This window comes from Urocitellus parryii, chromosome 4 (assembly GCF_045843805.1).
Source record: "Urocitellus parryii isolate mUroPar1 chromosome 4, mUroPar1.hap1, whole genome shotgun sequence".
In the NCBI taxonomy this organism is placed as follows: domain Eukaryota; kingdom Metazoa; phylum Chordata; class Mammalia; order Rodentia; family Sciuridae; genus Urocitellus; species Urocitellus parryii.
The window spans coordinates 204,290,426-204,318,326 of NC_135534.1; the positions used below are offsets into that span (position 1 = coordinate 204,290,426).

At 50.6% G+C, this 27,901-nt stretch overlaps 3 protein-coding genes across 7 annotated transcripts in view; 2 read left to right on the plus strand and 1 right to left on the minus strand.

The window, feature by feature from the left end:
* Dnm1 (dynamin 1) overlaps nucleotides 1-420 on the plus strand; it is a 39,841-nt gene extending 39,421 nt beyond the window's left edge. Inside the window, exon 22 of the mRNA XM_077797123.1 lies at nucleotides 366-420. The gene's annotated coding sequence lies outside the window, so the exon portion shown is untranslated. The remainder of the gene's footprint in view (nucleotides 1-365) is intronic.
* A 1,747-nt stretch (nucleotides 421-2,167) lies between these two features.
* Nucleotides 2,168-17,755, minus strand: Golga2 (golgin A2). 5 transcript variants are annotated; one of them, XM_026386372.2, is made up of 27 exons: nucleotides 17,627-17,755; nucleotides 16,027-16,149; nucleotides 14,710-14,790; nucleotides 12,636-12,743; nucleotides 12,321-12,364; nucleotides 12,139-12,202; nucleotides 11,774-11,833; nucleotides 11,513-11,593; nucleotides 10,618-10,656; nucleotides 10,289-10,351; nucleotides 10,106-10,199; nucleotides 9,906-10,012; nucleotides 7,991-8,049; nucleotides 7,535-7,676; nucleotides 7,026-7,115; nucleotides 6,812-6,919; nucleotides 6,550-6,637; nucleotides 5,803-6,140; nucleotides 5,455-5,568; nucleotides 4,877-5,122; nucleotides 4,721-4,796; nucleotides 4,435-4,523; nucleotides 3,955-4,173; nucleotides 3,772-3,874; nucleotides 3,571-3,677; nucleotides 3,335-3,491; nucleotides 2,168-3,252 (listed from the first exon to the last, which is right to left on the minus strand). In XM_026386372.2, exons 1-27 carry the CDS (start codon nucleotides 17,708-17,710, stop codon nucleotides 3,038-3,040), a joined length of 3,099 nt encoding a protein of 1,032 aa, XP_026242157.2. In that variant the 5' UTR covers nucleotides 17,711-17,755; the 3' UTR covers nucleotides 2,168-3,037. The 5 variants fall into 5 exon arrangements, with proteins under 5 accessions (XP_026242157.2, XP_077653250.1, XP_077653251.1 ...); XM_077797124.1 differs by having other exon boundaries at nucleotides 4,435-4,526; XM_077797125.1 differs by lacking the exon at nucleotides 14,710-14,790 and having other exon boundaries at nucleotides 4,435-4,526.
* Nucleotides 17,756-17,859: 104 nt separating this feature from the next.
* On the plus strand, nucleotides 17,860-26,330 carry Swi5 (SWI5 homologous recombination repair protein). Its single transcript, XM_026386460.2, has 6 exons — nucleotides 17,860-17,900; nucleotides 17,945-18,148; nucleotides 18,432-18,480; nucleotides 22,279-22,400; nucleotides 23,637-23,731; nucleotides 25,990-26,330. The coding sequence occupies exons 1-6, from the start codon at nucleotides 17,860-17,862 to the stop codon at nucleotides 26,052-26,054; spliced, it is 576 nt and encodes a 191-aa protein (XP_026242245.2). The 3' UTR covers nucleotides 26,055-26,330.
* Nucleotides 26,331-27,901: the final 1,571 nt, after the last annotated feature.

Genomic DNA, 27,901 nt, shown 5'->3' on the forward strand with positions numbered 1-27,901 from the left:
AAGTCCTCCCCAGGGCAGGGGCTTGAGTGGACACTGTGGTTGTTTGATTTCTGAAAGCCTGAGTGTCTTATACACAGTCAGTCAAGATGAGGCAGGGACACAGAGCCCCCTTCCCTGCCTCCTTGTGACAGAAGACAGAGTCCTCAGCCCCAGGTGAAGCAGCTCAGCCAGCCCTGGGTTCCTGCATCTTGGCCTGTTGCTCCTAAGGGTGACCTACACTTTTCAGCCTGGGGACAACAGTGTCTGCTAACTTGGGCGAGTCAGTCTCTGAGTTCCACCTGGCCAGGCCACAGTATGGGCCCGGTGACCCCACCTGCCACCATTCCCTGGCCACTGACTCTCACTCTTCTGCTTTTCCCCAGCAGGAAGGGCCCAGCCTCACCTACGCGACCTGCAGCCCCCCGACCAGCTGAGGCTCCCCTCTTAGACTTATAAGTCTGTGGCCACTGGCATCCGGCTGCCTGCCTCCCCTTCCCCCCAGGTCCCCTCAGAGGACTCCTGGGCTTTCCGATCACCAAGGGGCCTCCAGTGCTCCCTCCAGCACCCCTTTTAGCTTTGCCCTCCTGGTTCAAGTCTTCTTTCCAGCCTGGTGGCTGCTGTGGAGGCTAGGGGTAGAACACAGGGTAATCAGAGGTGGGGGTGGCCCCAGGGCCAGGCTCATGTCTGAACTGTGGGAGCACTGCCTGGGTGGCGAGTGAAGGTTGTGTGTGTGGTGAAGCAGGGCTGCCCTGCCTGCACCAGGCTAACTGGGAGCGCTGGCCCAGCCACCTCCAGCTCCTCCATCCCATTTGCCTTCCCTTTCTTATCTGTCCATCTGTCCGTTTCCTCTTTTCCAGAAACCTTGCCCATGCCCACAGCTGCGTCACCTGTCAGGGCGTGGCTGCTCCTGCCTTACCAGCTCTCTCCTTCCTTTTCTCTCTCGTTTTCTCTTGGTTTTCTCTCCAACTGCCAGCCGATCGGGTCAGGCAAGTCCGTCCCGTCCTGAGAGCCCCAGGCCCCCCTTCGACCTCTAACCAGATCCCTCCTATTCCTCGGAGACCTCCCTCTCCAAGCCTGCCTGGACAGCTGCTCTGTGACTTGACAGTGGCCCCCCACCCCGGCCCCAAAGCATCCCTTTTCATCTGTGACTTAGTCTGCCGTAGTGGTGAGCTGACACATCCAGGCGTGACGTTGGTGAAAACGTGTGTCCCTCTGTGGTATTGCTCCCGCCCTGTTCTATAAATATCTATAAATACTCTATACATATATATACATATATATGGCTGACTCAGCCACGCCTCTAGTGTTGGGAATCAGTCACCATGCTATCCTTGTGGAGTCGTGTGGCCTCAATACAAGGGAATGCTGTCGCCCTGATGTCCCCGGCTCCACAGTGTGCCACCTTCAGTGAGCCTCTCTGTCCTGCTTGGCCTGTGGACAGCCAGCCCCCTCAGCCATCCTTCTGTTGCCGCTCGAAGCATGGGGGCACTGTGCTGGCAGCTGCTGGCTCTCTGAAGGCCTCCAGTCTTGCTGTCTCTCGGCTGAGAATAAAACTCATTCCTGGATGGTGGGGAACCGTGTGTCCTCTGCTGGCTTGTGTTCTCTGTGGGGCTTGGGATGGGAAGGTCTGCGTGTGGCTGGGTGAAGAAGGGCCATGGCTAGTATGCTGTAAGGAGTGTGAAGGTGGTTAAAGCACCTGGAGGTGAACTTCTCATCCTGTGAACCCGGCTGTGGCCACTAGGGGGCAGGGCCACAAACTCAGCCTAGAGGGAGAACCTGTGGCTGGGGTGGGCACTCTGAAGGGACAGCCAGGAGGAAGAGGCTCCCAGGTGTGGACAGGCCAGGGGATGGTAAGTCTGGACTGGAAGTTGACACCCTTAGGTGTTGCATCCTGTGACCCTTCCCCACTGTTAGATAAACCTTGCGTCTTCACACATTAGGACAAGACTGCCCTGAGAGCCCCCATGGTGATGGCCCTGGAATCCTCCAGGCTTCACCAAGCAGGGTAGAGGGGACAGGCTTAGAGGATGGCAGACAGCCCTGCTAGGCACACTTCACGCAGTCCAGAAGCCTGCCCTCTGCTGGCAGGACCACTCCCTGCTTAGTGCTGCCAGCTGTCAGGACCCAGGACCCAGGACCCAGGGAGGCAAATAGGAACCCAAGGCTGAGCGGTATGGCTAAATCCATTTATTCAGAAATAAAAAGCAAAATAAACAGGAGCTGCATCACCAGGGCACCACAACCCCATTCCTGCCTCCTTCCTTTGTCCTATGCTATCAATAAATAAGTTTCCCAAACCCAAATAATTATTAGACTCTTCTCTCCATTTGCCAGCTCCAACTATGATACAGGGGGCAGTCCTACCCCAGAATTTACAAAATGATACACAGGTACAATATGTACACTGGGGGAGGGGAGGCCCACCCCCCCAGCAGCCTCTGCCCTGCCTGGCCTACAGTTAGCCTCAACTGTCATAAGGCCTGAGAATGCTGCCCAGTGGCCCTGCCCAAGATACTTCTAAGGATGGGAGCCCTCAGGACTGCCTGCGCCCACGCTGCCCTCGCCTAGCCTTCAGTGACCCTAAATGTTTGAAGACCCATGAGAATGCTGCCCAGCTGACCTGCCAAAGTGCCTCTAAGACGGGAGCCCTGCTGAATGGAGGACTGCCCCCGCCAGACTCTGCCCCAGCCCCACCTACAGTGAGCCCCATCTTAAGGGCTGTGAAAATGCTGCCCAACTTGCCTGCCCCAAAGTGCCTCTTGTAAGAGGATAGAGCCCCCTAAATGAAGGACTGCTTGGTGAGGGCAAGGGGGCCACCATAGAGCCCTGCCCCTCTAAAAAATTATGAGCCTCTGGCTCTCTTTCTGGAGCAAGAGTCCAGAAATCAAGACTCAGCCCTAGCCAAGATGGCAAAGGGTCTGCACCTATTTGTCCCCTATTAGGGGTCTTAACTTGCTAGTCCTAAGGGTAAAAGGGTAACTGGGAAGGAATGGCAGGGACAGGGGGGTAAGGGACAGGTGGGGGAAAAGTCCCTGGCCCCTCCTCCCCGGCCTCCGACTTAGATGACCATGATCTTAACCTCATCATTGTCGTCGGCACGGTAGAAGAAGGGGACGCAGGGGTTGGTGCCCAGGCCGAGGCGTTCCTGGGGGTTCTGGATCTCGCGCAGCAGCTGTATGATCTGCTGCGCAGTGTGGTTCTCGGGGGGAGAAGCCGCCCCAGCCTCTCCTTGTGCCGGCTCCACGCTGTCAGCAAGGCTCACCTCTCGAAGGTCTTTGGAGAGAGGAAAGGCCTCTGAGCATGGAGCAGCCCTCTGCTGCTCCTCCTGTCAGCCCGTCCTGAGGTCTCTACTCACCACCCTGCTTGTCAGTTGCTCCAAATTCCTGGGGGCTTGCTGGCTCTGGAGTGGTGGTCTCAGCAGGACTCTGGGCTGCTGCCAGGAACTTGCCCTGCCACTCGTTGCGCTCCCCCACAAGCCGCAGCACCAGCTCCTGCAGCTCCAGCAACTTGACCTGAAGGGAGAGGTGCTCAGTGCCCCAGCCCCCGCCCAGCTTGCAGGCCTGCAGAGAAGAGATGTTCAGGGGCTCCCACCTTCATCTCCTCCTTGTCCTGGGCCAGCCGGCTGATGTACTCCTCCTTCTCTCGGTGGCGCTCCTTCAGCACTGCCCTCTGATTTTGGTAGAGGGCAATGTATTCTCCTGCAAGGAGGGGAGGGCACAGGACTCAGATGCTGGGGCTCCCCCAAGAGGCCCCTATGCAACCCCCACTGCCTTGGGCCCCAGCTGGGCTCACCGATGGTGTCCGTCTCTCCAGAGAGCTGGATGCAGCGATGTTCCAGTTCCTCCACCCGCTCCTTGAGCTCCACCTTCTCCTGCATGACCTCCAGGAAGCGGCTCTGAGACCAAAATAGCAGGGTCAGGACTCAGGAGGGAACTGTCCTGTATCTACACTTCCTCTGTTGGGAAAGGCTCTCACCTGCAGCTTCTCCATGGCCATCTGTAGAGCCTGGGTGCTCTCCCCAGACACACAATTGTCCCCACTCCTGGGGACCAGGGCTTGCTCTGTGGGCTCACTCTGGGATGTGGCTTCCAGATGAGCCAGGCGCCGGCAGCGTGTCTGCTGCTCCCTCAGCTGCCTGCGCAGCCGTGCCTTCTCTTCCTCGGCACTGGCTAGAGCCGCATTAAAAAATACCACCTAGAGGCAAGACATGTCCTTTTTATTGAAGAATGCTCGGGACAAACCAGGGAGCAGAGAGCAGAGCTGCTTTCTCCCCCCTGGGCCTCAGTGGGTCACTACTTTTCCTAGGGGGGCACGTATCCAATCCCTGTCTCCACGGGAGGCGTGGGTGTTGGCGGAAATGGGAGTGGGAAAAACCAACGTATCAGGACATCCAGAAGGACCACAGCGGGAGGCAGAAAAGGCGAGCTGGGGAAGGGACAGAAGAACACAGCTCACCATGGCCTCTCGGCTGTCCAGGTCCTCTGGGATGGTCAAACTGGGCCGAGAAGCCTCCTCCTCCTTTTCTTCCTCGTCCATTTCATCTTCTACTGCAGACAGCCAGAGGGATCCCTCAGACAACCCAAGGGGAAGCCCAGGAAAAAAAGGGTCCACTTCTGACCCCTCACTGTGTACCCCTGGGCCAGCCTCCCCAGAGATTAAAGCACGTTCCGAAGGCTTCCTCTAACTCTGTTCTGCCACAGTCCCTTCTTCAGGCTCCCCTCCTTGGGACGGTTTCACTCACCTTCCCCAGGGAGAGCCAAGAGGCTCAGCTGGGCCTGTAGCTGTTGGTTTTGCTGACTGGTGGCTTCTAGGCGCTCCTAGGGATTGGGAAGTGAGTGAGAAGGCATAGAATGGCCAAGTCCTCCACTTAGGAGCCCGGCCTCAGCAGCCCCCTCACCTGGGTCTCCTGCAACTCCTGACGGGCCATCTCCACTGCCATCTTGCCCTGCACCTCTTCATGCTGCAGCTGGTCCATAAGCTGAGTCTGCAGCAGAACCTGCTTGTGCAGCGCCTCCTTCTCGGAGGTCAGCTGCTGATAGGCAGCCACGTGCTGTTGATAGGCTGCCACGTACTGCTGCAGGTGAGACAGGTACTGGTCTCGCTGCTGTTGCAGACCCTGAGCCTCCTGGCTCTTCAGCTCCACCTGTGGGAAGGCCCTGGGTGTAAGGGCAAGTGTCACTTGCTTCCAGTTCTTGATCCCAGCCCATAAGTGACGGTGGTGGTTAGTGGTGGAGGGTAACAGAGCCCCAGGCCTCCAACACTTAGCCTCACACTCTGTAACCATCTTTCCCTACCACGGGAACTTCAGGCCACAGATGTGGAAAAGCAAAGAGAGCCACACACATCTGTTAAGTGCACCCTACTAGTGCCCAGTAACTGAAGCTAAAGAAACCAGGGTTAGCGGTGTGAAGCATTAAAGCCTCCCATCATGGCTGTCTCTTCCCCTATAGTGAGGGCACATGGGGCAAGGGTTACCGTCTCCTTTAGCTCTCCCAGCTTCTCCTGTAGCTGACCCAACTTCTTGGCCAGCTCCTTCTTGACGTGCTGCTCTGACTGCAGCGCACTGGTGATCTCCATATTCTCATTCGTCTGAACAGAAAGCAGGAATCAGTGCCATACAATGCAGCTAGAGACCCCAGGCCTGGGTGTCCACCTGCCACAGTCAGAGAGTTATCCCTCCCCCCACAGACACCTGAGCGAGGCTTTAGCTCGCGGGGTGCTTCACAGCCACCATTTCGTGGGGGGCGGGGTTGGGTGAAGGCCAAGACAGAAAGGCCCAGAAGGACCTGATGAGGAAGGCCTGTGAGCCCATGGGCCACGCACCAGCCTTACGAAGCCGTTCTGCAGCTCCGCCAGCTGCTCCTTGAGCTCACGGTTCTGGGAGAGCGCGCGGCTGATGGTGGTGCGGTCGTTCTGCATGCTCTCCAGGATCTGCTTGCGCTCCTCTGCCTGCTCACCCCAGAGCTCCGCAGCACGCTGGAGCTCCAGCAGCCGCTCCTCCTGCTCTCGATTCAGGCGACTCAGGCTATTGTTATCCTGCACCTGGGCATGGAGCTGTCCAGCCAGGTTCTCCAGTTCCTTCTGCAGCTGCTCCACATCTGCCTGCAGCTGCTGCTCTGCCTCTGAGGGCCCTGCTGGGGGCTCCACGGGTGGGGGCTCCACTGAGAAAGGAAGCACAAAATAAGGGACTTGGACCTCTGGCTTTTCAGAACCCTCTTCGTGGGTCCACAGCTCTTAATTCAGGCTCCTCACTCCAAACCTTGCCTTCCTAATAGTTCCTCATGCCTACATGATGGTCAATCCTTCAAGTCATTTCCCAATATAGTTCCTTACACTGCCATGCTCAAGTCACTGTGGGAGGCTGGCAGTGGGCACACCACCCCTCTCCAAAGATGGGGACACACTGCTGGCTCAGAGAGGTGATAAGATTTGCCATACATCTTCTGGCACAGACCCCTTTCCCTCTGCCACAGTGTCTCTGAAATCACTCCTCTCCCTGAGGTAGTCTAAGCCACCCCCCCAAAGCCCTCAGACATACTCCGGCTCCAGGTGACCCTCGTCCCCACTCACCCATCTGGCTCCTCAGTTCTGCCAAGTTGGTCTCCAACTCCTGAACCCGACTCTCACTCTGTTCCTTCTCCTCCTTCAATGTGCGCAGCTGCCTCAGGCACAGGGGGAAAGAGCAGAGAGAGGGAGGGCATGGAGGACCCTGGCCCCAACTCCCTCTCTGCCCCCACCTCCAAAAATCCAGAACATGGACCCCTCTCCTGGTTGCACTCCACAGCAGGACACACCAGGGAAACCCAGCAAGCCATCTGAGGTCAGGCCTCACCTGCTCTGACATCTGCTGCATCCTCTGCTGCCACATGGAGCTCTCTCCTTTCAGGTTCTCTGCATAGTGGTCTCTCTCCACCTGCAGTTGTTTCAGTGACTCCATCAGCTAACAAGAATGAGTACAGAAATTAGGAAGGCTGTCACTGGTTGTTACCTGCTCCTGGCCACCTGGAGCCATCTTCCTCCCATATCCCTCCCTCTGCAAAGCCTACCTGCCCCACATGTTTCTCCAGCTGTGCCCGCTCCTCTACGGCCTGCTGTAACTGCTGGTTACTATCAGGGGCTTCAGACCGGCTAGAGAACTGAAGTGGGGAAAGTGAGAAGTTTAGATCTGGGGAGCCCAGGTGTTCCACATGATGCCTCCATAGGGTGTGAACTAGATCAGTGTACGACTCAGGGTCATTACCAAATAATAAAAGTGCTGGCTGAACCCTCAGGAGAGGGAACAGACTCCTGGATAACCATATAGAGGAAATCTACAACACGATGGTGTTCAACCAAGATGATTTAAAAATAAAAATTTAAAAAGCCATATCATTGAGATTCTGATTCCACAGGTCTGGGCACAGCTCCCATTTGTGGATTTTTTTACCACCTCTGGAAGATTCTATGGCAGGACCAGACAAGAACCCAAATTTTCCAGCTCTTGGCTGGAAGCCACCCTGATGACCGCACGGGGCCAGGGCTGGGGCTGCTGGGGCTGCTGGGGCTGCCGCCTTACTTGTTGCAGCAGCAGCTCAGACATCTCCAGCTTCTTTTGGAGCTCCTGAGCCCCCAGCTGCATAGCTGCTTTCTCTGCCAGCACCACACGGAGCTTCTCTTCCAATTCTGAGTTCTGCTGCTTCAGGTCCTCGTTATTTATGCTGTAGTCAGAGGCAGCACAGTAAGGAATGCACCAAGAACAGGAAGAAAATTTCGGTGACCAACCCATTGCCCTTGCCACAGAACCATGGCTTTAGAAGGGACTCCAGGAATCAGGAGTCACAGGTGACAGACCACAGAGAAGATACGAGTAGCCTGAGGCTACCCCAGGAATGAGGCAAAGACTGGGACTACAGTTTGGCTTTGGACACATCCAAGCCTATAAAACCTCCTCCCCATGTTCACCTCCCACCCCCACCCCACCCCCACGACCTCACTAAAGTCCTGGACTGCCCATTCTCCTTCCCCTTCCTACTTGTTCTTGTACAACTCCAGCCTGAGGGCATCTCTCTCTTTGGTTAGCTCCTTGTTGTGCTGCAAATACAGAAAACAAAGTCAGGATCTGGACCTGGCAGGCCAAAGAGGCAGCCAGCACTCTAACCACAGTAACTATTCCAGAGTGACATTTCCTCACCCTCAATCACACTTGACAGTTTTCCAAGGCATTGCTAAGCCCAAGGTTCGTTTATGTTTTCATGTGTGTTTGCTTTGATTTGTGTGATAGGGAATGTCTCAAGACGTTATCCCTGCTGGTATTTAACTCCTGGGCTCAAATGATTATTCTGCTCCTCTGTACTTGGGACTAAAGGTGTACCACCAAACTCAGCCTTGATTTGTTGTTTTCCTGGTGCTGGCAACAAAACCCAGGGCCCAAAGCATGCTAGGCAGGTGCTCTATCACTGAAATACATCCCAAGCCCTCTTGTTTGCTTTGACTTTTATTTATCTGTTTGTTTATTTTTTGGTGTCGGGGATTGGCCCAGGGTTGCTTTATCATTGAGGTACATTTCTAGCCTTTTTTATTTTTTTAATTTGGAGACAGAGTCTCACAAAGAGGTTGGCATTGAACTTGTAATTCTCCTGCCTCAGCAACCCAAGGTGCTGAGATCACAGGAGATCACCAGATCACCACCCTGCTTGATTACTCATTTGTTCTGAATAAGAACTCAGTAAGGCTCGGCATGGTGGCACACGCCTATAAGCCCAACAGTTTGGGAGGCTGAGGCAGGAAGATCGAGAGTTCAAAGTCAGCCTGCCTCAGCAAAAGGGAGGCACTAAGCAACTCAGTGAGAACCTTCCCCTAAATAAAATACTAAATAGGGCTGGGGATGTGGCTCAGTGGTTGAGTGCCTCCGAGTTCAATCCCCAGTACCAAAAAAAAAAAAAAAAAACAAAACTCAATAAGGGTAGAAGAGATAGGGGAAAAAGATCTAATAGATAAAAGATCTACAATTGTATCTAATACTGGTGCTACTGTTATTACTACTAGCTGTAATTATCTACACTAAGTGCTTCGCCAGGCATCATGCTAATGATCCCACTTTATCTTTATAACCACTGTATGAGGCAGTTACTGGTTATCTCCATTTTGTAGGTGAAACACAGCCTTTAAGAAGCTAAGTGGCCTGTCTGGGATCACTCATGCAGAGCTCAAATTTGAACATCCTGGTCCCCACACAGGGAGGGGGGTATAGTTAGAAGAAAGGAAGTTAAATCTGTTGTTCACAATTTGATTGGATGGTACATTCACATAGTCCAAAACGCAGAAGGTACAGAAGTGAAATGTCACTAGGTGTGGGGACACACACCTATAATCCCAGACTTGGGAGGCTGAGGCAAGAGGATTGCAAGTACAAGCCAGCCTCAGCAAGGACCTAAGCAACTTACTGAGACCCTGACTCAAAAAATAAAGAGAGCTAGGGATGTGAACCCCTGGGTTCAATCCCCAGTACCCGCCCCCCCCCCAAAAAAAAGAAGTGAAATATGTCTTAGCCACCCTGTTCCTCTCCCTGAGTTTATGTATTCCAGACATGTTTTAGGTATATTACACACATGCCCCCTTCTCTCTCCACAAATGGAAACATACTAAGTTCTTGGGAACCTTCACAGCCCATGCATCATATATCCCTTCTCCTAGCACCTGGCAGAGGCCACAGCAGGCTAAGGGCATGGTGGGCTTCCCACCCTCAGGGCTCCATATCCAGTGCTCACTGTGCAGAGCACCTGACTCATCCCCAGGCTTCCACTACCAACCACACCACACAAAGCTGCAAGAAACAGCCCATGCTGCATTCTGAGCAGCAAGATGCTCCATCCACAGAAGGGCCCTTATGCTCACTCCTGCACTGGAAAGGTTAGGCTTCTGGTGGCGGGGCAGGAGGCTGGGCTCACCCTGTCTGCCTTCTTTTGCTGTGTGGAGACAGCAGACAGAGTCCGTTCCAGCTCTCCTACACGCTGTCGGGAAGACTGCAGACGGCCAGCAAGACCCTCAGACTCTCCTGGAATGAGAAGTCGAGATGAAGCCTCAAGAAATTACCCACAGGCCCGCCAAAGTGTCAGACTGGAGGCTGAAGAGGTCCCCGGACTCCCACCTGCTTTCTGCCTGGCTGCGTGCTGAGTGTGAGCCAGGGCTGTCTGTAATTCTGCTTTCTCAGACACCAGAATTCCTATGGTCTGGATGTGAACCTTTCAGAGAAAAACCAAAACAAGTGCTGAGGAGGAGGAAAGAGGTGTTTTCCAGGGAACATAGGGAACACATGGCACTGTCCACTCACCTGCAACTGTTCCCTTAGAGCTCCCTGCTCCTTTGCCAACTTCTCTTGACACGCCTTTTTCTCCTAGAGGCAGAGGAAGAAGCAGCTCTTACTGGGGGAGGCAGAGATGGAACAGCGAAGACCATACCCCAGAGAACCTCAGTGGCCCAAGCAGGCCCACAAATGAGACCTGAGTATGAGGTACCCTGAGTGGGACAGGGTGGGCCATGGGGGGATGGGCAGTGAGCCTTCTCCAGGCTAGGAGTGGGCAGGACAAGACTGCAGCCTCTACCTGAGTCCTACCCCAATCCCAAGAGCCATGCAAGAAGCAAACACAGAAATCACATTACTTTTTCCAGTTGATCCAGAGTGTCTTGGTTCTGCTGTTTCTGCAGGGAAAAAGTCAAAGGAAGGTAATTGGGGTTGATCCCTTTTATGCCACTCTCCAGATCAGGATGGGGCAGGCAAGTGCCAGAGATGGGTCTAAAAGAAGCTGTCAGATCCCATGGGGACATGAACTGACTAATTCAAGCTCCCAAAGAAAGAGAATTTGGGTGTTGACTGGTGTTCGCTCACAGCTATGCAAGGGAGGGGCTGAATCTGAGTTCTCTTTAAAGGACAATACCATAAATCTCCAGAAATGGAGTTGGAGAAACAAAGACAACCCCCTGCAGCTTGTGACTCAGGAGGGCGCGTTCCCTCGGCAACTGAGCACATCCTATGGGCCAGGTAAAATTCTGAACAGTAGGGTATAGGAAGAAGAAGGATGGACAAGACCCCTCTTCTCCCTGGTGCTTATATTCCAATGAGCCTTTAAGTCTGTGATGCTCAGAGCTGAAAGGGACCTTTGATTCCCTTTAATTCTACCTCTGTGGGAAACTCAAGCCCAGGGAGAAGTGGTTAGTCCAAAATCAAAGAGAGCAAATTAAGGACTGAACCAGGGCAGTATGCGGGGCTCCTGACAGCCATTTAGGCTTAGGCTCCTCCTGGAGCAACAACCTCAGGGCAAGTGGGGCAAGGACTCAAGAAATGGTCTTGAGGAGAGGGAGGACACAGAGAGGGAAGCAAAAGAAAGAGCCATGCGGAATGCTCTATGCTCTGAGGTCTCTCCAGCTGAGACCTAGGCCCCCCAGCACCCCATTCCCCTTGGCACCAGGGGCCCCCAGCCCCTTACTGCAGAGCCCCAAGGGAAACTGGAGCCCAGGATTGGCAGCATGAAACCAGGGGATCCCACTGGACTCTTACCAATTCCTCTATCTTGCTACTGAGTTGTTTGTTTGTTAGATAGCTGGAGTCCAGGGCTACTGCTAGCTCTTGGTACCGGCTCTGAGGCGCATGCAGAGAGGAGGAGTTGGAGGAGGGTTGGGGGAAGAGGTAGAGAGAGCATCATTAGGGTTGGGGGGTGTGTGGACTGTCTTAGCTGGCAGCAGGGCACCCAGGCCCCACTGTGGGAGAAGATAGGAGCTGGCCTGCAGGGTCACTGGGCCAGGGGCCAGGGTCACTCACCTCCAGATCCTTCATGTTAGCAGATGATGAGAGGCCTTCTCCATTGATGTATGATGTAGACTAGAAGAGATGAGAGGTCCAATGGAGATGCTCATTTCCTCTCAATGTCTAAGCCCTCTGACTTCCTTTCTTCCCTTTCAACTAGCAAAATCTTCCCTGGCCATGTTGGATCCCTATTCCCATAACCCCTTTATGCCAACTTCTCAGGGTTCCTATGCTCCCATCAGGCTTCCCCCTTCCAAGCAGCTCTCATCTGTGTTTTTTGCACCTGAATAAATGATGGCATCAAACATATATATCCAGTCCCTTATCTGAACTTCTCCTCCCCACCTCTGCTCCCTTATGGACCCTAATTTCTTAGGTACCTCAGATACAAGACCATTGAGCTGTTGAGAAAGTTGTCGCAGGCTCTCGGTTGATGAGAAAGTCCTAGAGATGGAGACACAGGGTCAGGGGTAGAGATGGCTCCATGGGAAAAAGTTCATGGGTGGTGGCCATCCCTGACTCCCGTGGCCTAGGGTCTGCTGCCCCAGTAGGAGATACTCACTTTGTTTCATCCATAATATTAGGACCAATGTCGGCATCATGGTTCTGTTTGGGAAGAAACACATGATGTGGTCATTCAACTTCTAGTAAAAATCACCCAGGGACAGGGTGAGCCAACCTCATTCCAATAACTTTCCATCTCCCAAACCTCAAAGAAAAGCCGTGTCTTGGCCTCCCCATCCCAGTCCCCAGGAAGAGCACCTGGCTCTAGAGACCAAGCTACCTGAAGAGAGGAGACTCCGTATGAGCATTATCCTTTGGGAAGAGGATGAGTAAGCACACAGGAAGATAGTGGGCAAAAGGGAAAGGAACAAACCTGAGGTGACTCCAGGCTAGGGAGAGTAGGGCCTGGGGAAGGGACACGGCCAAGTGACACGCTGTCATCAGCAGCTGGTGGTGCAGGAGCAGTGTGGTCTTTGGGTGCCTGTCACAGAACAGAGCAGGGGGAGGGGGTCAGGGGCCATATAGGAGAGAACCTGCTTCATTGCTATGGACACAAGAGTGCAGAGCAGGCAGGACATTGTTGCTGCAGTCAGAGGAATAGTCATATGTGCTGGGAGCACCTGGGGGTATAGATACCGTTAGCCCAGGCTTCAGACTGCTTGGCAGCATTTCAGCCAGCCAAAGATCAAAGCAGGGGCTGCATGACCCCCTTCCTAAATACCTGAGGACCTTGTTCTCCCTGGGGCTCAGCAAAAGGTGGTACAGGCTTGGGCCAATGGCAGCCACAGCAGGTAGAAGGAAAGTGTGGCCAAGTCAGGGAGAAGAAATGCACTGTTCTAGAGAATTACTGTGACCCTAACCCTGGGATTCTGCTGGCCAGAGACTATGGGTGATGGACTTGGTGTCATAGTCCATTCCCCTCACCATAACCTAGTTCTACTAGAAATCACATTTTCTCCATTATTCCCCATTTCTGGAGACACCACTATCTCTACTCAGGGGACTGCAATCCCATCTCTGCATTCCTAGAGTAGAAAACCTCTGTGGGAACCAGTTATTGATGCTGCGAGGCTTTGAAACACAGTAGGTCTTCACCTCCACAACAGAGGGGCACAGGCTGGGTGCACAATCTCAGAACACTAGCACAGACTAGGATTTTTCTGATGAGAAAACAGCCCCCTATGTGGCTGGCCCCTCACTAGGGCAAATGCCAGACACACAGCTGTAGGACTTATTGAGGCTCCCACCTCTCATGCTACTTTGTATCCTCCAAGTTGACAAAGTGAGTCATAGCACCTGGGTAGACCTGACCGCCTGGGTGGGAACAGCTATGATGACTGGAAAACTCTTCAACCCATCATCCCTCTCCCTATGCCCAGTTCCAAAAGGATCTGGCTCTGTCTTAGCTCTATTGCTCTGGCTTGGCAGATGTCCTTGGACAAGTTAGCTAAAGAGAAAGTTCCAATACAATATCCGATGGAGGCCGATGCCTAGCCCTGTGTACCGAGACCCTGCCCCAGGACTGAGCTACCTGCATTCCTGAAAGGTCCTCTATGACTTCATAATGACCTCATAATGCTGACCATGACCCTTCCGTTCCCTCTGCCTCCCCACTCCCCATGTGCATGAATGTTACTCACCTTTAATCTTCAAAGTGGCCTCAAAGTGGCCACCTCCTCCATCCTTGAATCCATTCAGAACCAATTTCCCCTCACTTAAGTATTTGGGATGGTGCCACATTCTCCCTAGCTTCTCTCAGAAGCCTCTCCTCCCTATGCCTGCATCCTATCTTGTGTCTGTTTTCGCTTCTGTTTAACAAAGTGCCTGTGCTTTGAAGGGCCAAATGAATATGGCCAGGTGTCCTCTGATTTTTAAGAGAGATTAGGGGCAGAGTGTTCTGGTCATTCACCTGTTGGTTAAACTCACATCCTTTACAGTTAGTTGATCTGAACAAAATAGCCTCAATCCTTGCAACTATAATGCAAACTCACTTTTTCTTAACCTTACATTCCCAAACTTCAAACCCAATGAAGTAATCAATCAAGAAAATTACAAACTTTTAAGGTCTAATGATCTTTTAGGGATGGACACACAGAGGACAAGACCTAAAAAGTTTTGCTGTTGTTTTGTTTTTTAATCTCTCCCAGTCTGAAAGCACCACACTGGGCATTCAAAAGCTCAAGCTCCACACACCTTCTCTCAAAGTTATTCCCAAATTAATTTTAGTCTTCAAGGTATGTTTCACCTTCTCCAAGATGATAAAAGATGTGGAGAAGGAAAAAAGCCCAATCAACAAAGCAAGTGAAGAAGCAGATGTAAGCAGGCTGAGGGTTAATGGCAGCAACATAAAATAAGCCAGAGGCAAATGATCCCCAAACCAGAGAAGCCTCAGAGGCATGCACAGCTGGGAGAGAGGAAGCCAAAGGGTGGTCTCGGCACTGCCTCACCTTCCACTTGTCCAATGGGGGGAGCGCTACCCCATTGGAATGGTTAAGGTCGGACACCAGCACCTTCAGAATGTCCTGAATCTACAGGAGGTGAAAAGGGAAAAACAAGGGTGGGGGGAAAGAAAGAAGTGGCTTAGAGAGAGGCAAGAAAGTCAAGGGAAGGGAGAAGAAGTTGGTTTAGGAAAATGAAATGCTAGAAGAGCAAAGGAGACCAATACCAGGGCCTGTGCCATCCTTCCAAAAAGACACTTGCTGCCTTGCAAATAGTAAAATTCTGAGTGATGTAATCAAGTTACCTGACCAGTGCAAGTCTTAATATGCACATGAGACCCTCTCCTCAGGCTTAGGATGAAGGGTGGAATCTGGAAGAGCTCCAGATGCCCATCTCCATTTCAAAAACCAGACTCCCAAGTAAGTGTTCACTAGAACACAGGGAGTTAGAGCTAAAAATTAAGTTTGAAAGACAATGATTTAATCCAACCATATCATCTTACAGATAAGGAAACTGAGACCCTGGAAGAAAATACATTTTCTGAGGTCACCCAGCAAGCTAATAGCAAAAACAAAGACTCAAAATTCAGACATTCTTCCAATCCTGGAGCCTGGGGCTCTCCTCGCCACACCCTGGGGCTCTTGCAGTGATGCATCCTAAAAGAAGAGCCTGATGGCAAGCAGCTGTTCTCAACTGCCTGGCTTCCCCCTGGCCCCCAAGACTGAGGAAACCAAATAGCAACTACCATTTATTGAATGTTTACTCCAAACCTGACTCTCTATTAGGAAATAAACATAAAAACAATAATCTCATTTAAGCTTCATAAGTGTACATAAAAACTATATACATATATATATATTTTTTTTTCAGTGCTGAGGATTGAACCCAGGGGCCTCATACAACTGAGACACCCCCAGCTCTCAAAACCAAAATTCTTTTTTTATAATGTTTTTGGAGTTTTAGATGAACAACATGTCTTTATTTTTATGTGGGTTTAAGGATCGAACCCAGTGCCTCACATATGTAGACAAGCACTCTGCCACTGAGCTACCACCCTAGCCCCTCAAACCCAGAATTCTTTTTTTTTTTTTTTGTAGTTGTATACGGACAGCATACCTTTATTTTATTTGTTTATTTTTATGTGGTGCTGAGGATTGAACCCAGTGCCTCACACATGCTAGGCAAGTGCTCTGCCACTGAACTAGAGCCCCAGCCCTCAAACCCAGAATTCTTAACCAATACCTTACACTTCTTCAATCTTAACCATTATCCTTTTCTGCCCTTTGAACCCCCAATCCCTGGGAGCCTGACCAGCTAAAACTCACATCCTCAGGTGAATGACAACCACCAGCAGTGGTTGTCTCAGGGCTACTGCCATTTTTTATCTTTTTTTTCTTCTTTGCTCCTGCAGGAACACCAAGACTGTTCTTCTGCTGATACTCTCTCAGCTGTGAAAAGGAGAAGCAGTGACATTCATGAGAATTAGCCCCTATATTCACATCTTCCTCTATAATTTTTATAAAATATTCTTATGTGTACCATCTGATATAATGTCATCAAAAATGTCACAAGGTGTTTCAGTGATTAAGGACTGAAAAGATGGACTACAAACATTGAGTTTTTTTATAAAGACAATAATGGAGTTCAAGTTCAATCTTCTGACTCCCAGCTCTGGAGTTCGCCATAAAGCAGCAGCTCCCAGGGGCAAGCCAGAGGTAGAGGTGGATAAATAAATATTAAGTAAGCAGGAACTGTACACTGGGCGGTTCAGAAGCCAAATATTGGAGTCCTGCTTATACCTCTGTACTTCCCAAAGTTTTACAAATCAACATATCCTAACAGAAGGCAGTAAAGACACAGCCCCAGCGAATCTGGCAACATAGCACAACCCAAATATTTCAGAGGTCTATTACAATCTTAAAAATCTATACAAATGTCATCTTTATATACATTAATGTTTAATCGCTCTCAAGAAAATAAACTGATGCTTCAGAGAGATACCTCACATTTATTACCCCAGAGCACTCTGCACCCCAAGTTGTGAAGATGAATTGGGGAAGATGCAAACTGTGAAGCTCAGTTCCCAGGACCTGTTCCACATTAGACAAACAGACCTCACTCAGCAAACACTGAATGAAGGGCACCTTAGTCCCAGAATCTCAGGGAATTCGAATGTAAAGATGTCAGGGAAAAAAAAATTTTTTTAAGCCACTCTGGAAGGTAGACACCTGGGAGAAAATCCCAGGTTTAGGAAGAACCCAAACCTGTTCTTCCATGGTCACCGGGAGATACTGTCAACCTTTTTATTAGCTCACTGGTGAAGTGTGTAGGCTTTCTGAGTTATCACTGTGTGAGTTGGAAGTAATGGAGCCTAAAACCTCTCAGCACTAGGTCCCACAGACCTGAGAGTTCCCTTCCAGGTGGAAATCTGTGCCCAGACCAGAGAAGCCCAAAGGGAGTGAAGACACTTAGGGGACCAGGTAGGAAGATCACAGGCCGAGCTGGCGGTGGTAATGACAGTTCCGAGGGGGACTGTGACGTAACTACATTCCACTCCTCCCTACCGACGCCCGAGTCGCTACTCCACGGTGGGGGAGGGGAGAGCAGGGCTGGGACCGAGGTCCTTGACGACCAGGGAGCCCAGGGAGGTCCAATTTGGGGCGGCAGGAAGCCGGGGCCGCGCCTGGAGCGGGGAGCCCTGGTGTCACCGGCCAAAGTCACCCAGGGGCGACTGGCGAGGGCGGGGGCGGGGGCTGAGCTGTTGAGGGGGCGGGGCTGGCTGAGAAGACTTTAGTGGGGGGAGCTGAGGGGCGCCCAGGGGCTCACCCCGGGTGCCTCAGGAATGGCACAGACTCTGGCCACGGTCCGGCCGTCGGAAGGACTCGGTCTGTCTGCCTCGAGGGGCCGCGACCCGGCGCGTTTTACCTTTTTCTTGGCCGCGGCCAATTTGCTCTGTCTGGTCTCTTCCGACATACCGGGGCGGGGAGGGGGAAGTAAGGGGGGCCACATCACCAAGATCCCAGCATCCAACGCGAAATTGCTTCCGGCAGCTAAAGCGGCACGAAGCGAAATAACCAGGGGAGGCGTATCCAGGGCGGTTCTAGGCGTCCGTGGTGGGCGTGGTCTAAATTCCCCAATCTGATTGGTTAACAGGAAAGATGACGGAGAGAGGGGTGTGGCCAGGCCACCGCGAGCCGCGGTGGGCGGGTGGAGTCACAAAGAAAGCTGCGCGCGCGCGCGCAGCCGCTGTCCCCGCCCACTCCGGGAAGGGGCGGGGGCTGCGCTCGCTGGGTGCGCGCGCAGCTTTTCGTGCGACGGTTTCTGGCTGCGGCCGCCGAATTCTTTTCATCCCGAGCACCTGAGGCGTCACTCTCCAGTCCTCGCCCTGGATCCTCCTGCACCACAGAACCTCCCGGCCCGGGGGCCTCGGACCCCGGGGCTCAGGAGGTGGGTGAGGAACTGGCATTAGTCCCTTTCCTGATTCCTTGCAGCTCCTCCCCGGACTTTCAGAAATCCCCTTCAGCACCCCCACCCAGCCCTCCTGGCACTCTTTCCCACAACCCCTCCTTCCTCGAGGGTCCCGGCCCTGATTCCGGGAGTGTAGCTCCCGGCAGCACCGGTCCGGTCACCCCTACTTCCCAACTGCTGCTCCTCCTGCACCCACGGTTCCCCGTTCCTTTCCAAGCGGCTCGCAGTCCCACCAAGCTTTTTCCCTCGGCCTTCTCTCTAGGACTGAACCCGGACAGAACCGAAGTTCCCGCGGGGCCTTCCGATCCCCTGTGAGTATGTCGGTGCCCCACCCTCCTCTCCATCCCACTGCAGCCCACGCTGCTCAGCCCTCCTCAACGACTTCTCCCAGCGGGATCTGTTCTGCTGAAAAATCCCAGGTCACTTCGCAGTCCCTTCCCTTCCTCCTGCCCTCCAGTCTTCAAAGGGCTGTGCTGGCCTCCCCCTCCTGCCTCAGCTGCTTTTTCCCCTCCCTTACTTCAGTCCTTCTGCTAAGGTGTTTCCCTTCACCCAGCCCCGCTTTTAATCTCCCCCCCAGCTCTTGATGTTCGTGCGGTCCACTCTTATAGCTTCTAGTCTCTTTTTCAAAAACTCATCCTCCTCCTTTACTCTGATTACCCATGATGGGGTTTCCATCACCCCTCTCAATTAGATCATGAAAAACTTGGTATTTGTTCATTGATGAAGCTCCTGCCCTTAACTGGGCACCTGGGATGCTCTGCCAACCAATTTTTTCCCTCCAGGAGCCACAGGATGAGGAGGAAACAGACTAAAAAATTCTAGGATAGTATGAGCCTGGTTTGAAGAGGGGAGCCCAGACTTTAGTTGTGCAAGGAAGCCTCCCCAGAAATGGTGAGGCTGAAGGTGAGGCCTAATGGATAAGTGGCAGTAAGCCCAAATGACAGGGTGGGAAACCACAATCTGTGAAAAGCATCAGGTTGTATGATATTTTCTCCCAGAGAAACAGTGTGGACTGCCTTTGACCTCCCTGAACCCTCGTTGGATTCCAAATCATGCCTTACTTGTTCTCTTAATTCATTTCTTCCCTTTTTATTTATTTTTTTAAACATTTATTTTTTTTAAAAAAGTAAAAAAGGGCTGGGGATGTGGCTCAAGTGGTAGCGTGCTCGCCTGGCATGCATGTGGCCCGGGTTCGATCCTCAGCACCACATACAAAGATGTTGTGTCCACCGAAAACTAAAAAATAAATAAATATTAAAATTCTCTCTCTCTCTCTTAAAAAAAAAAAAAGTTGGACACAACCCTTTATTTTAATGTGTGCTGAGGATCAAAACCAGGGCCTCAGACGTGCTACATGAGCACCGTACCCCTGAGCCACAATCCCAGCCCATCATTCTTTCCCTTTTTAAAAACAAGCCTTCGCTGGGTGCTGTGGCCCATGCCTTGTAGTCCTAGTGGCTTGGGAGGCTGAGGCAAGACTGAAAGTTCAAGGCCAGCCTCAGCAATTTAGCAAGATCCTGTCTCTAAATAAAATATAAAAAGGCCTGGGAGGGCTGGGATTGTGACTTAGCAGTAGAGCGCTCACCTAGCGTGTGTGAGGCCCTGGGTTCAATCCTCAGCATCATATAAAAATGAATAAATGAAATAAAGGTATTATGTTCAACTGCAACTAAAACATATTTAAAAAGAGAGGGGGCTGGGGTTGTGGCTCAGTGATTAGGAGCCCCTGGTTTCAATCCCTGTTATATTAGTTAATTAATTAATTAAAAAAAAGATTCATGGGGCTGGGGATGTGGCTCCAGCGGTAGCGCTCTCGCCTGGCATGCGTGTGACCCGGGTTCGATCCTCAGCACCACATACCAACAAAGATGTTGTGTCTGCCGAAAACTAAAAAATAAATATTAAAAATTCTCTCTCTCCTCTCTCACTCTCTCTTTAAAAAAAAAAATAAAAAAAGGATTCATGGGGCTAGAGATGTAGCTCAGTGTAGTGCACTTGTCTAGTATGCACAAGTCCCTGGATTCCATCCCCAATACCACAAAACAAAATAAGACTTTAATTTAAAAAAAAAAAAAAAGTTTAGGCATGGGGGTCTCACTGTGTTGCCCAGGCTGGCGTCCAGCTTGGGTTAAACAACCTCCTCCTGCCTCAATCTCCCATGCACTGGGTCTTCAGGCTTGCATTACCATGCAGGGATAAGAAGGCTTTATTGAGCACTTTATCCCAATTAGCTTATTCTAATATATCTCCTAAGTCCTTCCAGTAACTTTTGAGGCAGATACTTTATCATCCCCATTTTTTTTTCTTTAAAGAGAGAATTTTATTTTATTTATTTATTTATTTATTTATTTTCGACGGACACAACATCTTTGTTTGTATGTGGTGCTGAGGATCGAACCCGGGCCGCACGCATGCCAGGCAAGCGTGCTACCGCTTGAGCCACATCCCCAGCCCCAATCATCCCCATTTTTGACCTGAGGTCTCTGAGTGCCAGAGACAAAGTCTCACAGGCAGAGCTGATGAGTTTGAACTGCAGCAGTCTCCTACAGCCTGAGCGAACCCTCAGCTTTGTCTCCTGCCTCTGTTTTTCTTTGCCTTCTTAACTGGCCCCTCTGCCTCCTGCTGCTCCTTTTATAATATGGAGCGTATCAAGGATTGAACCCAGAGGTGCTCTACCACTGAAGCTACATCTCCAGCCCCTGTAATTGTTATTTTGAGACAGGATCTTGCTAAGTTGCCAAGAAACTTAGTCTCCTACCTCAACCCCCATTATAGGTATGTGCCACTGTGCCTGGCTCTGAGTAGTTTCTCCCTTCTCTCTCTGCTGTTCTTTTTCTGCACACTCCCTCAGAAGTCTCTGTCCTGTGCCTCCAACTTGCCCCAGTGTGCATGACTCTCTAACCCTGACTTTCTGTGGACACTTAGAGCTGCCTACAGAGTATCTGTGCCTTCCTATTTATCCAGTCTGAAACTGCTGTCCTGTTAGACACTCCCTTAGGACACTTTTTATGATTAACATATCATTCACTCATTCATTTGACAAATGTTTATTGAGTGTCTGTTATATGCCAGATACATCTATAGACTCGGTGCTGTCAGGGAACAAAACAAAGTCACTGTCCCCATGGAGTTTATCATAATAACAGGTGTATGAAAATACTTATGAAATGTACTTGAGGTGTTGAAATGCAATACAAGATCAGGACAGGGTGATGTAGGTGAATGAGGCAAGTGGTCAGGGAAGGCCTTTCTGGTGAAGTGACATGTGAGTAGAGCTTTACATTAGATCCTGTCTGGAGGATTGACCTAATTGTTGGGTGTTTTCTCTTTGAGCCTAGGATATAAGTTCCTTGAAGAAAGGGGCCAGGCTGGATATCCACTATTGTTGAGTGACCAGTTATGAGCCACTGAACCACCAGGAGCAGGAACAAAATCTTTTATTGCCTCTTGTATCCCATGTAGACCGTTCATCCAACATACACTTCCTAAAGATTAGCCACATACTAGGCACTAGCTGTTGTGGCTTTAGAGACAGAAAGGACAAAGATGAACTGTAGCCCCATGGAGGGTTATGCTATCTGGTGATATTTGCAGACTTAAGAAGAAGAGAACCTAAGAAAGAGACCTGGAGTGCATTCTCTGGAGTCATGTTGGGGGCCAGGGTGGGCCATTTAGCTAGGATTAGGTTTGGCCAGCAGTGAAAGAAAACTCTTAACAATGGCTTTAAGAGTCACTAGAGACCTAAACCTCCATCTGTCCTACCACATCCTCAACATGGCTTCTGCCTCATTGTGCACGATTTCTGTTCAGCTCCAGCTTTACATCCACATTTCAGGCAGCAAGAAAAAGGAAGGCCAGAGAAAGGTGCCCTCTCCCTGGAAGGACTTTCCCCAGATTTTATATATATATATCACTTCTGATGAAGTTCTATTTGGCAGAACTTAGTCATAGGGTCACTCTAATTCCAAAGGAAACTAGGAAATGTTTTATTTGGGGGCTTAGGAGTCTATTACTAAGCAAAAGTGGGGGGTGGCTATTGGGGGACATCACACAGGCTCTGAATGGTGGATAACTGGTCAGTCCCACTGATGACTTTTTATGCCACTCAGAGGCCATCTTCCAAGTCTGGCCCAGCTGCAGGAACCGGTGAGGAGTCCTTGCACCATGAAATTCAGAAACTAAAAGAGAAAAAGAGGATGTTGGAAAGGGAAATCTCCCAATTAATTTCTGGGTAAGTCTTTTGGGGCTCCCTAGCATGGTTTAGATAACTTTTGGGGGGACACAGCTCAGTGCCTGGTATACACAAGGCCCTGGGTTTGAACCCAGTACCACAAGAAACAGCAACAACAGAAACTTCAACTAGTGCTCTGTAACTGATATGGTCACACTGGCTTGGCATAAAAGAAGAATGGCAGGGCTGGGGCTCAGTAGTAGAGAACCTGTGTAGCATATTTGAGGCACTGTGTTCAATTTTCAGCATCACATATAAATGAAAAAAAATAAAGGCCCACCAACATCTAAACAAAATATTAAAATAAGAAAAAGCCGGGCGTGGTGGCGCAGGCCTATAATCCCAGGCGCACGCCTATAATCCCAGCAGCTCGGGAGGCTGAGGCAGGAGGATCTTGAGTTCAAAGCCAGTCTCAACAAAAAGCAAGGGGCTGCTAAGCAACTCAGTGAGACCCTGTTTCTAAATAAAATACAAAGTAGGGCTGGGATGTGGCTCAGTGGCCAAGTGCCCCTGAGTGAATCCCAGTACCAGAGAAAGAAAAAGAATGGCACCATTGGATTCACCAGAGGCCTCAGCAGCCTCTCTGGTGGAGTGTTGGTTGGGCTGGAAAAAACTTGGAAATGAGAATTGAAAACTGTCCAGGATAGAGTCACTCTTCTAGTCTTTCTTAAGCTGCATTCTGTCCTCAGCTTCCACCTACACCCAGATTGTATTCTGGCTGGGAGGAGGGCTTTCAGTGCCTAAGGCAGGCTGGCTTTTCCCCAAGTTCTCCAAGCCTCTTGCTGCAGCCAGCCATGGAATGTCGTTTCACACTTAATGGATTCTGTCTGGATCTTGTGTCCCATCTGTGAGTCCCTCAGCTATGGCCAGGGTTACCTAGGGAACAGGGCATGCAGAGCAGATCCTCTACCAGCTACAAGCTTCAAGAGGGTAGCATCTGGGCTGGGGATGTGGCTCAAGCGGTAGCGCGCTCGCCTGGCATGCGTGCAGCCCGGGTTCGATCCTCAGCACCACATACCAACAAAGATGTTGTGTCCGCCGAGAACTAAAAAATAAATATTAAAAAAAAAAAAAAAAGAGGGTAGCATCTATGCTATCATCACTGTGTTCCCAGTGCCTTGCACCTAAAAGTCCAGTAGTGAACATTTGCTAAATACATGCCTCCTTGCTGCCTAGCTCAGATCCTTATCAACTTTCCCACGGTGCTCTCTCCCTTTCTCTCGTTGCTCACCCTAGAGGCTACAGTGAGGATGAAATGGAGGAACACATCTCCCTGCTCCACGAGTATAATGACATCAAGGATGTAGGACAGATGCTGCTGGGAAAGCTAGGTGAGCAACAGGCTCTAGAGGAGCCACCAGGGATCCAAATGTGTCCCCTCCCCTAGCAGTGTTGGGTTTTGCTCCTGGGCCTCCAAACTTGCCAACCTCCTGCTCTTCTCAGCTGCCCTGCTCTTGGAATGCCCCACCCCTCTCCTCACCAGCCTCTGCCCCCTCTGGCCGCCCAGCAAAGCAGTAATACAACTATTCTTACCTGAGTCCCAGGGATTTTTCCTCAAGCACAGAGCCTTCTCTGAAGTGCTTTAGACCAGGACTTAACCCATCTGCAAGATCATGAACTAAGGTTCCCCCTTCTTCGGAGCCTACAGAGATACCATCTGTGGCTCAATTGTCTGTCCAAAGAGGCAGGAGGTGTAAGAGTGACGCTTTGTGGCTTCAAAGAGTATTCTGTTCCTCCTTGAACTAAATCTTGCTATCCAGAGAGTTTTAACCAAGGCAGACACACCTGTGTGTCTCCAAAGTAAGGCTGATATGAGGTAAGGAAATGTGCAGATGGCCTTGTATAGACCCTCCAGTTCCATCAGCTGGCCTGGCCTGGTGGACAGCCCTGGCATCCAGCAGCCTGGGTATCATTCAGAGCTACCCAGTTGCTGCATGAGTTCTGCACTTAGTGCAGGAAGTTGTGAGCATCCAAGCTTCCTCGGCAGAGAGGAGTCCCATTTCCCCTGTGTTTTGTTGGAGAATGGATCCCAGAGCAGGAGAAAACGAGGAAAATGGATGAAGGGCGAGTGATCAGGGGCCCAAGAAGAAAGGATGTGAGGAGAGTGCTGCTGAGTGGGTGGAAGCATTCTACTTAGAACTCTGCTTGAGATCTGCTGTTGTAGGGTCCAGTGGCCTACCCCTTTTTGGTTTATTCAGCGAGTATTTTGGGGGCACCTCCTCTGTGCCAGGCACTGCACAGATCTTACTTTGGTGAACAGACACTTGAAGGTCCTGTGGCTTGAGTTGTAGTGTCGTGAGGGTGGGGCGGAATGGTTGGTAAGTAAAGGAACACAGCAGATTAGTGATAAAATGTGTTAAGAGCAGAGCTGAGGAGAGACCGCGGTTGCAGGTGAGGACAATGTAAGGTGCTCCGAGGAGCCTGAGGAGAACCCTTCCCAGTGGGGGGAAGATGAGTCTGAAGCAGCAGGAGGCGCAGCTCACACAGGCCACAGACCAGCAAGGGCTGGTGCCTGGGCTATGCTAAGATGTTGGGTTTTCAGCAGGTCTGAGAGGCAGTCAGTTTTCACTAAAATTCTTGTTTTGTTTTGTTTTGTTTTGCAGTTATTGGGATTTGAACCCAGGAATGCTCTGTCACTGAGCTCCATCCCCAGTCCTTTTTTATTTTTTGAGTCAGAGTCTCACTAAGTTGCACAGGCTGGCCTCAATGTGGGATCCTCCAGAGTCATTGGAATCACAGGAATGTGCCACCAAGCCTGCCCCTTTTTTTTTTTTTTTTAATGGTACCAGGGATTAAACCCAGGGGTGTTTAACTTCTGAGCTACATTTCCAGCCCTTTTTATTTTTTATTTTGAGACAGGGTCTCACTAAGTTTCTCAGGGCCTCGCTTGCTGAGGCTGGCCTTGAACTTGTGATCCTTCTGCCTCGGCCTCCCTAGCCACTGTGATTATAGGCATTCACCATGGCTCTGACTTTTTTTTTTTTTTTTTTAAGATGGACACAATATCTATATTTTTATGTGGTGCTGAGGATCGAACCCAGTGCCTCACATGTGCAAGGCAAGTGCTTTACTGCTGAGCTATAATCCCAGCTCCCTCTTTTGAGGTGGGTTTTCTCATTATTGCCCAGGCTGGCTCCCAACTCCTGGGTTCAAGTGAACCTCCCACCTCTGCCTGTCCAGTAGCGGGGGTTACAGGTGCACATCACTGCCTGGCTTCCGTTTATAGTTCAGGCAAGGACTTTAGCTGTTCTGTGTGGTGAAGGATTCTGGGGAGCTTCATTTCACTCTGTGGAATGAGGTGAGTGTCCAGGGAGACAGGTGCTCACAGCGCAAGTTCTGAACACGGTATCTGGTGTGTGGAAAGCTCAAGTGTGAGCTGTTAGTATGGTAGGGCCAGGCAGGGCCCATAGAGAGAGGCCTAGAAGGAGAAGCTTTTACCTTTGCCACTGGGTGAGGCGTAAGTGTGAGCACTAGCTAGAAGCCAGGAGTGCTGTCCTGTGTGGGTCAGGCCAGTGATGCTGGCCTGGGGTTTGGCTTACTTCCTTCTGCCTCTCCCTACTGGACACTCATTCATTTTTCTCCATTTCAGCCGTGATCCGAGGTGTCACCAGCAAAGAGTTGTATCCAGAATTTGGTCTGGACGTGAATGACTGAGCTGAGGCTCAGCCTCAGGTCCAAGACCCACAGGGACAGGTGGATTTGGACTTGAGAAACAGCAAGAGCCCAGCCAGTGCAACACTAAGTTTCCAGTGAGAAAATGCTAGAAGCCCTTTGCTGAAGATCCCAAATGAAGTAAGGAGGGAGCTCAGAGAAGAGGGAGTCAGGGAGGAGGGGGTATTCCCAATTCTAAGGTTCCTAAAATGTCCCTGTGATCCTGAGTATCGGCATGTGTATTCCATTTGCTAATAAACATGAGCAATCTTGGCATCAGTCTGTATACCAATTCTTTCTCCCTCTAATCCCTATTCCTACTTGGGGGAGAGAGCCTGCCTTGGATTTTAACAGCCTTATACCTATTGTCTCTAATGCTCAAGAGCATTCTGTGAGGAATTAGTTTACTGTCCCATTGAGGCTCAGCATGAAGTGACTGAGTTAACTCCCCTGCTGGGCGATGTAGCCTCAGGCACCCATGCTGCTAGACAGCCCCTCTCTTCTAGGTTTCCCCTGACTGTGTCTTTGTGGATGGGGGTGCCTTCCTACAGCCCCATGGGTAGAGCTATGCTCATCTGTTCCTTTGTAATGTAACCCCTTGCCCTGTTTGGGATAGAACGTTCCATGGAAATGCCTTGTGTGTGTCCCCTTACTGTGCCCTTGGGTATGGCCTTCCTAGATGTCAGGCAGCTTGCTGACAGCAGACATGAAGCTAGACTCAGCCCCCTTAAACCTGACCCCTTGCCTTATTTGAATAGCTTCTCAATTAAAAGGGGTCAGTGTGTGTTCTCTCTCTCTCTCTCTCTTTCTGTGGGCCCTTAAGGTTGGAGGAGCTGTCACAGCACCCCCAAAGAAAAAGGTATTTGTGTCTCTTGTGTGGTTATTTTGCGCAGCCCAGTCAGCCCAGTTCTCCTGGAGTGACCCCTGAGTGTTTTAGTCGAGAGCAACTCGGCTTCAGAGAGACAGTGAATACCCAAGGTCACAGAGCTGTAAATGAGAGAGCAGAGATTTGAGGCCAAGTCTGACTCTGAAGCTGGTGCTCTGCAGTACTGCCTTCCTGGGTTGGGAAGAAGCTGGGAGTGAGGAATGACATCACTTGAACTTGCAGTCCTCCTGTCTCAGCCTCCCAAGTCCCTGACATTACAGGCCTGTTTTGTATCAGTATATTAATGTTCAATTTTGGGAAAAAATTATCCTCTTCTAAAATTTAGCCATTTTGATTATATGCAGTATTCCTTTTATAAACCTTTTGTAATTTCCTTAGAACCTTTACAACTGGCTCAAATCTATGACACTTAAACTTTGTATTTTGTCCTGTATTGTCTTCATCACATGCTGGAATAGTTTAGTCAGTCTGGAACAAAATTTTCACTTTTGCCAGTTTTTTTTTTTTTTTTTTTTTTCCACTATTTGGTGAGTCACTTTGTTGCCACACTCATGTCAATCATCAAGCCAAATGTTTCCTCTAATATCTGGCTGTAACTCTCCAGTTAAAAATTCAAACTTCTCTTTTCCTAACATCCTATAAACTAAGCCAGACCCAATGATGCACACCTATAATCCCAGTGACTCAGGAGGCCACGGAAGGAGGATTTCAAAGTTTGAGGCCAACCTTGGCAAGTCAGCAAAACCCTGTCTCAAAATAAAAAGGACTGGAGATGTGGTTCAGTGGTACATGCTCCTAGGTTCATTTTCCAGTACCAAAAAAAGTCCTATAAACTGAACAACTAAATGTCCGTTTCAAGAAGACAAGCCTCGTCCACAAAGTGGACCAAACCATAACCAGAGGCATTTGAAGTACAAACCAAGATGAGGAGTTGACATCAGAACTAGATGCCCTAGCATAATAA

Bases quoted from the DNA above. Each gene is read 5' to 3' on its own strand.
- Swi5 (XM_026386460.2), top strand. From the start codon at position 17,860: ATGACGGAGAGAGGGGTGTGGCCAGGCCACCGCGAGCCGCG. The intron at 18,149-18,431 runs GTGGGTGAGGAA...CCTTCTCTCTAG, and splicing joins CGGACCCCGGGGCTCAGGAG to GACTGAACCCGGACAGAACC. The intron at 22,401-23,636 runs GTAAGTCTTTTG...TGCTCACCCTAG, and splicing joins ATCTCCCAATTAATTTCTGG to AGGCTACAGTGAGGATGAAA.
- Golga2 (XM_077797124.1), bottom strand. From the start codon at position 17,710: ATGTGGCCCCCCTTACTTCCCCCTCCCCGCCCCGGTATGTCGGAAGAG. The intron at 10,352-10,617 runs GTAATGTGATTT...CTCTGCCTCTAG, and splicing joins CTCTGGATCAACTGGAAAAA to GAGAAAAAGGCGTGTCAAGA. The intron at 3,253-3,334 runs GTGAGTAGAGAC...CTCTCTCCAAAG, and splicing joins AGCAACTGACAAGCAGGGTG to ACCTTCGAGAGGTGAGCCTT.